This window comes from Laetiporus sulphureus, assembly GCF_001632365.1.
Source record: "Laetiporus sulphureus 93-53 unplaced genomic scaffold LAESUscaffold_54, whole genome shotgun sequence".
Lineage (NCBI taxonomy): Eukaryota > Fungi > Basidiomycota > Agaricomycetes > Polyporales > Laetiporaceae > Laetiporus > Laetiporus sulphureus.
In genome coordinates, this window is record NW_024468563.1 from 56,969 (window position 1) to 69,078 (window position 12,110).

At 51.7% G+C, this 12,110-nt stretch overlaps 2 protein-coding genes across 2 annotated transcripts; one reads left to right on the forward strand and one right to left on the reverse strand.

Moving 5' to 3' along the window:
* Positions 1-540: 540 nt before the first annotated feature.
* Positions 541-2,613, forward strand: LAESUDRAFT_662968 (MFS general substrate transporter; the record flags this gene model as incomplete). The annotated part of the gene is made up of 8 exons (XM_040905029.1): positions 541-813; positions 879-909; positions 974-1,081; positions 1,146-1,259; positions 1,316-1,507; positions 1,567-1,717; positions 1,777-1,926; positions 1,989-2,613. The coding sequence occupies 8 exons, from the start codon at positions 541-543 to the stop codon at positions 2,611-2,613; spliced, it is 1,644 nt and encodes a 547-aa protein (XP_040759601.1).
* A 475-nt stretch (positions 2,614-3,088) lies between these two features.
* Positions 3,089-11,961, reverse strand: LAESUDRAFT_815637 (uncharacterized protein; the record flags this gene model as incomplete). Its single annotated transcript, XM_040914706.1, has 13 exons — positions 11,578-11,961; positions 11,355-11,521; positions 11,261-11,303; positions 10,393-11,204; positions 9,910-10,342; positions 7,923-9,853; positions 7,184-7,865; positions 7,017-7,135; positions 6,889-6,961; positions 4,143-6,833; positions 3,491-4,088; positions 3,276-3,434; positions 3,089-3,213 (listed from the first exon to the last, which is right to left on the reverse strand). The coding sequence occupies exons 1-13, from the start codon at positions 11,704-11,706 to the stop codon at positions 3,089-3,091; spliced, it is 7,962 nt and encodes a 2,653-aa protein (XP_040759602.1). The 5' UTR covers positions 11,707-11,961.
* Between the last annotated feature and the right edge of the window lie 149 nt (positions 11,962-12,110).

Sequence of the window (12,110 nt, forward strand, 5' to 3'; positions counted from 1 at the left end):
GTTGAGTCCCATATTGGCAGATCATGGCAAGTCCTGTCCCCGCGCTGAGCGCTGAGGAACGTGTATGCGATCGGGATATGTTCTGTTTTACCTAAACAGACTGTCATTCGGCGTTTTGTTGCGCTTCAGCCAATTAGAGCGTTCCCTTCGGAGCTCTGGACGATTCCATTCACTGCAGTACGCGCCGGTCTCGCCTCTCTTCTCCGCATTCTTTACCGTTCGCTAGCGATTGTGCTCCCCGCGGTGAGTGGTTGATAATCTGGAAAATTGCTGACCCCACCCACCCCCGGGACCGCAGATGGTGCACTTTACGCGTCTGCCTCCTGGCTTCGATCAGTCAGCGTGTGCAGGAATAGATAAAAGCCAGCCCCGCCCCCGCTCTTTTCTCTCCCCTTCTGTTCATTTCTCTTCCTGTTCCTCTTGGGGTTTCGGCCGTCTCTCTGTGTTCTCTCTGCGCTTAACTACGTCCTCTATTATCTCTGTTTCCCTTATTTCACAATAGACTCTTTTCTCGCTCTTCACACCCTATAGACTGCCGACATGACCGCGCCGCCTAACACGAACACGAAAGCAGATACCATCCTTTCACCTGCACAGACCCTCGTCGACGGACGCCTGCCGCAGCTGTACTCGCCTTTCAGGCGGTATCTGCTCCTCATCGTGTTCTGTTTCGCACAATTCCTGGACTCGTTCAATAATTCGGCTCTCTTCTCTGCTATTCCCGACCTAGAGAACTCGCTGGACATCACGGCCAGCGAGTCGGCCTGGATCATCAGCGCATTCCAATTGACGTTCGCGTCCTTTCTGCTCATCGTGAGTGTTGTGCATTTTCAGCCGTTTGACTGAGTATGGTTTGACGCTGCCCTCACAATGAGCAGAGCGGTCGCATAAGTGACGTGTACAATCCGAGTCAGTGGACATGCGGGAACCAACGCGTGTGCTATTCAATTGACATGTGTGTCTCTCGCTGCAGAAGTAGCTTTTACCGGAGGCATCGCCGCGCTTGGGGTCATTTCTATTGGCGCCGGGTTCTCCAAAGATAAAATCACTATCATTGTGCTTCGAGCACTGAGCGGCATCGGTGAGGAAGTCCGAGGTCGTTCCGAGGTTCGAGGTTATAAAGCTAACTAATCCTGTCGACCCAGCTGCGTCAATGACGATTCCCTCTGCGCTCTCGCTGCTTGTCGCTGTCTTCGTTGAGCCCACTGAGCAAGCGCGTGCCATTGGTGTCTTCGGCGGCTGCGGCGCTGTAGGGAATGGTGAGGATTTTCCACTGTTCTCTTCCATGTGACACCCGCTGACTCGTCCCCGCCAGTCCTCGGTTTAATTATAGGCGCGATCTTCGTCCAGTATGCCTCGTGGTCCTGGGTGTTCTGGTTCGTCGCGATGGTCGCGTTCCCGATCGCGATCATTTGCCTAGTGCTAGTGCCCCCTCAAGAGGAGAATATCCACATTGAGGGCAAGAAATGGAAGAGTCTTGATCTCGGTGGAGTGTCCGTGCTTACAGGTTGGTGCGACTCGTCGTTCATGGAGATTCCATATCTGACGAAGTAAGTGGCTTGGTAGCCGCTCTAATTTTGTTCATCTTTGCCGTCACCTCTGGCTCTGCTTCTGGCTGGGGTTCCGCAACGGTGATTGCGCCACTCGTCATCTCTGTCCTCATGGTCGTGGCATTCTTCTACTATGAGACCCGTATACCCGTTTCGACTGCGGCAGTGTAAGTCCTGCTCAATCGCGTTGACCAGCCGTATTTTTGACGTGAACTGTCTGTTGCAGGCCCCCGAAAACATGGTTCCTGCCCAACTTCTCCGTACTTTTCGGTACTGCTCTCTTGCCATACTTCTGGTGGACCACGATCTTTACGACATTCACGACACTCTGGCAAGACGTCTACCACTGGTCCGCTATTTCTACTGCTATCCATATGTATGCCTCATATCGCCACTACCTTCTCTGGTCATGAATGCTTACTGTCGTCCTGCACACAGGATTCCGATCGGCGTGCTCGCGTTTTCGATGAGCTTCACCGGCCCGCTCTCGCGCATCATCAATTCGAAATGGATAATCCTCTCCGGCGAAGGCCTGCTTGTCATCGCCACCATCCTCCTCGCATTCGCCGACGGCCCAGACAAATACTGGCCCTTCGTCTTCCCCGCGTTTGTCCTGGGCAGCGCCGGCGCGATGCTCACGTACACGCACACCAATATCGCCATCTTCCAGACCTCGCCTGCATCCATGGCCGGCACCGTCGGCGCGATCTTCAACGGCGCGTTGCAGCTCGGTTCCGCGGTCGGCATCGCTGCGGTGGACTCGATCGAGACGAGCGTAGAGGAAAAGGAGGGCGTGAGCAACTATGCTGGCGAGCGTGCGGCATTTTGGTTCCTCTTAGGCATCGTGGGCCTCGAGTGGATTTCGATGCTGGTGTTTTATAGGGTGAGGAAGGAGAGCGCTGACGACGATGCGGACGAGAAGGAGGAGAGTATGGACGAGGAGAAGGGTGGGGCGAACATGGATGGCGTGCAATACCTTGAAAGAAACGGCCCCGACGAAGACACGTGCAACAAGGGGTACTCCGAGAAGGATGCGAGCGACATAGAAATCTCACAAGTTTGAGCCCGACGCTTCTCCCGCGTAAAATTTCCATTCGCTTTCGGTATATTGCAACTGCTTTCTTTTCCCGAAATGGCTTCTCACGCTTCTGATTTTTCTGGCCTTCTTTACGATCTCATGAACTTAAAGACCGCAAGACCCTCGTTTAGATATAGACAAGCGCAACTGTTTTTTTATGTATTCATACTATCATCCTTTCCCCGCATAGAACATCGCCTAGAACTAGACCAATCCTTCATGCACTTTGTATGTTGTTCATCGTATTGACATGCTGCCGTGTATGAATTCTCGTGGTGCAAGCAACTTGGGGAGTCGCCGCCAGGATGGTTCTTATGACATGGTTATTGATACTAGTTACCGTAACTAGTGCAACCTCCAACTGCATCTGTCATTGAAGCTCAAAATAACATCTAGACAGTGAAATACACGCGAGACACCCCAATCCATAAGGCAGCTCCAACCGAACAACAGCTCTGCATCACGCATCCCCGTTCGGCCCAAGCAATTGCGGGTTGCGCTCGAACACTTCACGATTTGATTCCAGATATTCATCGCACGCCTTTAGCAGCAGATCTGCCTCAAAGTCTGCAGCGTTTTCGCGGACTGAAAGCGGGTTTCCACTTCAGCAACTACCGACGCGGACAGATGTATGAAAGCAGACTCACGGATTCGATAGGTCCCTGGTGTGAGCGTCTCGATGAGCAGACGCTGGACGTCGCGGTGCATGTCGGCAATACGCATGTAGTGCGAAACACGTAACAGAGAGAGCAGTTCATTCTGGTCGTACGTGTCCTGGACCGTGAGGTCGCCGGCATACAACCAGTCTGTATGCAAAGGATCTCAACGCGACAACACAAGTAACATGCGTGAAGATACATACCAAGCACGCACCGTACGACGGGCTCCTCTTCAGGAAGCTCGACTCGTATCGGCTCATTCCAGGACGCTGGGAGGCTCTCGCGCATGCCGGAGGAGAACATGCCACTGAAATGTTCGTTTGACGCCGCGAGGAACGACCTGTGGACCGTGAACTTTGTACCGTCAGAGGATACCAGCAAGCAATCGGTAAACTGCCCCTCATTCCTCTGCATGTTCATTGCAGCGCGGAAGCGGTGCATGACGTCATCTGCGGCAACATGTTGTTTCTGAGGGGCGATAGGTTGCTGGATCTCGAGGGCGCCAGAAGCGAGGAGGAGCGGCTTGAAGGGATCCAAGAGCATGCGGACGCCCTGACGGTCGTCCTCGTCTGGGGCATTGAAAATCAAATCTCTTGCGCAGACGAAATTCCACTTGTCGCTAGCCGTGTTGATGTTTAGGAATAACGGTTCATGTTCGTAGTTGGCGAGGATCGCTCCGGCAGCTTGAGCACGCTCCGAGTGTCCGAGCCATTGATATGTTGCGCTGAAGTCGCCGAACACTTCCGGATGCCCCGGATGAGCTGGAGCAATCTGTAGAGCCAAGACGCGCAGGTGGCGGACCTGAAAAACGTGTTAGCTCCAACCCTCCTCGATCAGTACTAAAACGAAACTCACAACTTCATCGAGAGTAGGCATGCCAAGTGTGAGATCGGCCAGCAGCAGGCGTTCGTCAGGTGGCAGCATGAACTGCCCTCTCTGCGTCCATGCGATCCGTTCATGTTCTTCACGTAGTATCTGTTCCGGGGCAATGAGACGCGACAGACGGGTCACATAGCTCTCAGGATGCAGTGATGCGTCATTGTAGCGCCTCCGAACCGCATCGCACGGTATGAACTTATATCCCACGAGTTCCGACCACTTGCTTGTATCCCTGCCGATGTGCATAGGCAGGTGCCCGTACCATTCGAAGATGACCAAAGCGCGATCAACTACACCTTCCATTTCGTTATCGGCATCTAGATTGACAACGCATGCCTTGAATGTGGTGAAATTTCGCTCATGCTGGAGGCCGAGAGCCCTGAGGCTCCTATCGTACCTTTCGAACACAGGGTGAAGGAACAGATCTTGGCGTGTCTCAAAAGCAGCGATGAATGCCGGCTCGGCCCTGGAATATAGCGTTTTTGGCGATACAAGCACGCGTGAAGTATTAGGCACTTTGAGTTCATTCTTGACCTGCTCCCCCATGGAAAGTAAGAGGGCTCCATCGAGTATCCGTTCGTACGCTGAAAAGCCACTGTCGTCCAGGTTGTGCAGACTGGTGTGAACAATGCTTAAGAAAGCACCCAGCTCCGTAGCTTTCATGCTGAGACGCTCAAGCACTGAAAGAGGAATCTCCGCAAAGGACATGTCGGGTGGTAGAACACGCGCAATATCGGAAACTCGGAATCTGTGTGGAACAATTCTCACGTCGCAGTCTTGAAGGAAGCAGAGGGCTGTCGTATTTCCGCGCCATGCTGGCCATATGGGAAGATAGCGTATCACTGGCAGAAGGTCCTCGGGAATATCAGATATCCGAACTTGCACTTCGTTGCGTGCCCATTTCGCGAAATCGTTTCCCTCATTGTCCTCAAACACGTCGAAGAGAGCAGGCAGTGCAGTTAGTCCGGTGTGAGCCTCGTCGCTCTTGCATTGAAGGAACTTCAAAACTGCATCGATTGTGAACGGCACGGAGTCGAGTGGCTGTAACAAAGGGCGTGGCAGCTTCTGCGCAGCCGGTAGCACAATGGCCCCCAACTTCTCCAATGAGTTGCATACATGGTGATGATCGATCGCGTCCCTTGGGCTAGCGAGGACCACTTCTGTGCGGCAGTGATCGATTGACACGTATTGACCCGCTCTTGTTGTGGGCACAAGAGAAAGCGAAGAGATCTCGTCTACTTCAATGTTGAAGATATGAAAACGCTCCCAGAAGTCCTGAATCCATCTGCCCTCATCCTCTGTGGTTTGCCGAATAGATTTCCTCGAGTCAGGCAATCGAGTCTGAACGAGATCTGCAAGGTCCGAAGCAGTCAGCTCCGAGACATTGATGTCATATTCAAGCAGTCTCTTGTGATCAACGGTAGGATGCAAAAAGTGCTTGGAAACGAATAATGGCCAAGGGACCGATAAAGATGAGGCCCAAAGGCCTGAAAACACCTTCGGACCATTCTGACTGCTGTCGATGCGTGCGAGGCTGCCATCTGCAAGTGGTAGAAGAGGGAGGCGGTCTAAACGCGTGTCAGGTTTTCTCCGGAGGTAATGAAGGGTATTTTCGATGTCCTTAACATCAATATGCTTCGCGCGAAATTCCGCTATCAACTGAACTCGATATTGCAATAACACTTCACTTGCTTTATACTCGTCCACCCACTGGATCGGTGCATTCGCAGCTTCAGCTCGCTTCAGAATACTGCGAGGCACGATCACCAATGTAGGAGGTTTGATAGCTAGAAGCACACTCTTCAATGCAACCTCGTCGGCAGAAGGCTCCTTGTCCAAAAACAACGAATCTTGGGGCTGGATACGATCGCCTTCAATGACAGGTTGACACATTCTCCTCTCACTATTTGGGAGACCAGAGTAGAACGCTTGGCAGAGAGCAGCCGACAAGGCGTCTTCGCTTTGCACAAGATCACGGGCGGCACCAGGCCAGATATCGAAGTTGTCCAGATCACCCGGCCAGGCCTCCAGAAGGTACCAGTACAAAGGAGGGATCAGTTGCGACAAGATGTAATGGTTATATTTCGCCTCCGGGATAGCTTCGCCATTGTCATCAAACCTAATGGACCGCCGGTCGTCGGCGAGGATGAATGACGCGTGAATATGAACTGGAAGGCAGGTGCGAATGGGGAGAGGGAGATTAGAAAAGAACTTGTGAGTTAGCGCATCCTGCGTTGGCGTCGGAGGTGTACATCGGCTCAGGCCTGCGAGGCCGATTCTGAGATCTTTCATGCGATGCTTCGGTGCCAGCTTCTGGAATTCAGTTGGCAGCGCATGCAAGGTAGATCTTGCTTGAGCAACGTGCCACTCTTGCCGGCTCACGTGGCGTTGAGGGCCTTCACGAGTAATTGAGACCCTCTCGCATTTGTAATCACCGTCTACGGGCCAGACACTTGCGCGTTCGGCTGAGACGGACCAGAAATCAGATTGTTTCGATCGTGTGGAATACGCCGATATCCGGTCAAAGTGATTGAAGAGTAGCGCTTCAGGTGCGACCGATGCATACGAACTCATCATGTTTTTGACGGTGTTGCTACTCAACTCTGAAGTCCATAGTCGGCTGGTAGTCGCTTGCAATGCGGTTCGGAGCGGAAGCCAAAAGAGGCTCTGAACAGCATGCTGTGAGTTCCCTCCACTGGCGATGGGTATCGTAGCAACTCACCCCATTGTAAAAGTCTGTATCTGCGGAGAAGGACAGTAGCTCATATAACCTCTGTAAGTGGCCAGGATATTGTCTATCAATCCATGGTTAATGAGGGCCGACTCTGACTCTAATGAAACGACACTGACCTCTGCAAAGTTGAGAGAGGAATGCGCAAAGCACGCCGTTTTCCACTGCCATTCGGCGGCAGATATGCTTGACTTGGATCTAAGAAAAGCACATATTTCCCGGATACGATCATAGGCAACTGGTAGATTATCAGACTTGATCCATCACCAGCGCGGAATGACATTACCTCAGTGAAATGAAAGACAGTGAGAGCACCCAGCCCGAACTTCCCGATGACGCCATCGCTATCCTGTTTCCCCCCGAGCCCAATGCTGCGAATTCCTTTGAAATCCTTGTCCGTGAAGAGCGCATCGTTATGCACGATCAAAGCCGGACCTGCGCAGAATTGCGACATGAGTGACGACAAGTAATCCGCGTTCCTGAGATTCGAAGTGTTCTCGTCCAGGACAAGGGTCATATTCTTGGCATTAGCATCCATTGCGTTCGCCAGAAATTCGTTGAATGCCTGATCAATGGAATAGGATCTAAGCACGCCATTGACACGAGTGACTGGATCCTCTAGCATATCATCTTCATCGGGATCCAGGATATTGAGTTCCATGGTACTGAGGAATGTGACTCCAAGGTGGTCCGCGAGTACTTCGCTGATTTGTCTATGAATCTTGAATCGATTTTGAGGCAGTTCTAACTCCAGGGCTCGAGTGCCAAGATCGTCGTAAAAAAGCTCACTTCGATTGCGCATGTCCCCTTGAACGTCGGGAAGATAAATGCGGGTCCACTCAGCATCGGTCAAGTTCTTGAACTCCAACGCTTCCAGAAGTCTGACAATACGTTTGACGGCTCCACTGTTCATTGCATCATGTCTTGGAATCATATCAATCTGACGTAAGATAGCAGCATTAGATGGCCTGCGGTGTCATGAGCATTATTTGAAGAAATAAACAACCCATACTAATGAAGCTTACCCCTGCGGACAGCCCATTCGTTCCAGGAACGCCTTCACACCTACCCTGCTGATAAGATCTAGAGGGGCTCGGTGGAGTCCAGGGAGATCAACGTCTGATGACAACATCACATCCAGCGTGGTCACAATGCAGGGTGGGTCAGACGAGATTGGCACCCATTTCCGCTCAGAGACGAGCGCTCTCAATTCCTGAACGAACGCTTCATTCATCTCCTGAAATCGCTGACCGAACTCGCGGATCACACGATGGAGCTCATAGATCTTGTCTCCTTCCAATATCAAAGCATTAAACTGATCCCTCAGCGTCAACAGCGATATCGGAGCGTGCCATCCCAAGAATTCACGCAGAGCGGTACTCTCGATGCGAATGCGAACAACTGGAAGGACACGGTCAAATAGTTCTTCATGTCGCTGATCGCGGCAGTCAGTAGGAGATCTGTTTCCTTGCTGGGTAGGAAGCCACGCTGGATGGGAGAAGCTATCTCGGGAAAGCTCGATGCAGATAGAACGTTCCGCTTCCAACATCTGAAGCAACCGAAGGGCAACTCTGGATGCATCGTCTTGCGAATTATCGTAAGCCACAGCAACCCGAGCGATGCGGCGTTGAACAAATTCAGCAGATAGTTGCTTTTGAAGCACACCGATGGACCGCAGCAAGTTGATCATCTCGCGGTAGGTATCATTGCGACAATCAGATGGTAGCCAGAAGTCTCCGGACAGAGCTAGGTCGACAAGAGCACTGCTTGGGTCGACGAGATCCTGCGGTGCTCGATATACATTGGATGCATTCATCGCAATGAATCGCGTAGCCCTCAACCTTTCGAGTGTGTCGTATGAACGAAGCGTAGGAGACTCCGAAAGACGGCGGAGGAAGTCGAGCTGCAGCGGTGGGCTTTGCTCAGAAAGATGCTCGATTGCGAGCTCTACAACGTCTGCTTCTTTCAATACATTTCTCGCAGCATGATAGTCAATGTGATCCATCAGGCGAGCAGAGTCGGTTATCAGGACAAAGACAACGCCAGAGACCCTTGGTACAATTAGTGGTTCTTCTCCGGCGATACAATGAATTGTAGCATTGATAGATATTGCCGATAATATGTGTTCGACCCCGCATCGTTCACGATTTTCGACTGGGGTCAAAATGCAGTATATTGGCAAAGAGCGCAATGTTGCTTTTCGCGCATCCGTTAGGTCCTCAGTCCTTGACAGGCAGGAAGCGACATGCTCGCGGAATACTGTGGCCTCGTCGTCATTTAGTCTGGGCATTGCATCGACGTTGAACGAGTCCAGAAGATCGCCTGCGTCGTGAGGATCCTTGATTGTGTGAGATGCGCTGCTCTTCAAGAATTGCAACGCGGAAGCGGGGAAAGATGTTGACATGAAGATCAACCCAAGTGAGGTCAAAACGGTTTCTAATGGCCCTTCTCTATGCTCGAGCTGCATAAAGGCACCGTCTTGAATCGTTCGATATTGGTTCTGGGATGTCGACAAAAGAGGCATTGACAGTATGGATGGCAGCAACGTATTTGCATTATTCCATGAAGGGATCCAGCTCCAGAATCGAGTCAGCCACTCCATGGAGATCGTGAGGAGTGCAGTGTGCAGATATTCGACTACTCGGACATGATCCAAGCACCTGACATTAAGTTTTCTGACGCCATCCGTCACTAGTATCTCTGCAACACCATTCGGAAGTCGATGCAATGCAATTGCATCAGGGTCGTAATGTTCGAACAGATCAGTTTCTGCTTCGGCCAGAAGAGTGCGAGGTGAAGCTCCAAGCGTGGAAGTCAGTGCAACCTCGCCGTTGGAGACAGTGGGTACGAATGGAATCTCGGATAGAAGCGAGGCGTCTCCTGACGAGGTTAGATAGCTCAAGATTGACATTTTGGACGGCCAGTCGAGTTGAGGAAGAAAGGCATGGGTGTGTCCCTAAATGACAGCACCATCACGACGTATATGCAATGGATTTGGAACGACCCACTAACCTGAAGTTCGACGTGAGCAGTTTGTGGACTCAGCCATCGAACCTGTTCATGCTTGAGCATGTCGCCGATGTACGTAGGAGATTGCATGATAGAGAGTCTAGCCCTCGCGAGAGCTTGCAACAACTCCGCTTCCACGGCGGCTTCAGCGACGAGGATTTCATTCATTTCCGCAAAAACGGTTGGCTCTTCATTCGCCTCTGAAAGTTTCAAAGGCCAAACGCGAAGTTTTTCCTGCAACACCGTGGAGATGAGCTGTTCAGGAAGTCCCTGCCAGTACACAGATTCTCCGCTATAACCTTGATGCTGCGGTGGCGGCCATGCTGAGTAAATGTCGCCTGTGAAGTCTGCGCGATCGGCGAGGCTTTGCAGGAGAGCTGCCCAAGCTCTTGGAATGAAGGTTTGGAATAAGACACGGTTCCATTCGATGAGGAGTCTAGAACGATATCAGTGCAACTCGATGGCGAAGTCGAGAGACACACGCACCTATCGCGACTTCGTTCTAGAATGACCTCTCCGCTGTTCCGGAGATGATCTCTCGAATCCGTGAGAGCGAAAAGCGCATGGATATGGCAGGGAAATCCTGTGTTCAAGGGTAGCGGCAGATATGTGAATAACCTCCCCGACGATGTTTGATGGGAGAGTGGGAATGCAATCGCTACGGGGCTACCGCTCGTCGGGCACAGCTTCTCAGCTTTGAGATCGGCCAGAACATCGTATTCGCTATCTACTCCTAAGCGCTCCTTGAGAGCTTTGACGCAGTCCTCCTCGGAGAAGGATGCATGCAGGATATGCCAATCGTACGAATCGTTTTGCGTGACGGCATGGTCGAGTCGATGCACGTTGACCGTGCAGTCTGTTGATTGAACAGGTTCGCTAAGAGTCTGAGCAGTGGAGGGCTTGCGTTCGATGTCCGCTTTGCCAACCACACGAGTGGTGCCATCATCGTCGAGTATGATGAGCTCAACGCGAGTGATATGCGAGAGGAAGAGCATTACGATGGGCAATTCCTTTTCAACAAATTCAACCATGAGCTGCTCGAGCTCGCGGATATCAGGGACTTTGGCGCTGATCAGGCTCCCGTTGCCGGCTTGACGCAATGGTAGTCGTATGACCGTGCCATCGAAATTATTGCTCGGGTTCTCGGGCAGAAAGTGCCCGAATGGTAACAGCTGGTCGGGATAATTCTGGTGTATGTCCGCAAGAGACCATTTCTTGCCTCCTTCTGGAATGAGGCGGCGATGCGGGTCGAAGATGACTAACGAGTCTCCAGAAAGAACTTCAAGGTTGTCCGTGACCTAACAGGCATCAGTATCGCCCGCTCAACGACAGAGCTGATGCCTCATTGACTCACATGATAGCCTGAGCGAAGTCCGATTCCGTACTTTCCGATTTTACTGAAGATAAGAGATAAGAACGCTGGAGCACGATGCCTGAGAACGACATACTCAGTGTTTATCTTCTTGGATGATCGATTAATGTTCTGCAGCGACTTCCAGTCACTCTCGCTGAACGTGGCGTCATTGTAAGCAAGTAGTGCAGGGCCTTGTAGACTCAATAGCGTCTGCTCAATGATCGAGTCGTGACGATGCACGCGATTATCGAGTAGGAAAACCTGTGTACGTGGCGAGGTCATATTGTGATCCTGCGCTGTCTGCGATGATCCCATACCTGTTTCTTTGCTTCTGCGTCGTCGGAATTCTGGAGCAGTTCCCTAAATATGCCAATGCTGAACGGATAGCGTTTGAGAATTGATTCGATGTGGGCGGTCAGGTCTACCACCTCGCCGAAAGCACTCATGTTGTCGACGAGCGCGCGATCACAGACAGAGATGGGGAGAAAGGAGGCTCACATGCGTGCCGTAATCATATATGTACTAGGTTCTTCTTGTCTCGAGGCTTTGGTTCAGTGGGTCCCCTTCACATGGTACCTGTGCGAGGCCTCAAACCTCTACGATCGAGTGTCACCTTCTTTTCACATCGAAAGTCTCCATAAGCACTCAGTGACGCGTCAGACAAGGATGTCCGCAGCCTGCGGAGGTTGAAGAAATTGTCGCGTCCGCCACGGGAGACTACAGTACTTGCTACTTGACGCGGGATATATATATATAGTTGTCAGAATTAACAAAAGAAACCTGCCACGTGCTCTGCGTGTGCAATGTGCATTTCCACAGGTAAGCCTATAACGTAGAAAGCAGCACCGAG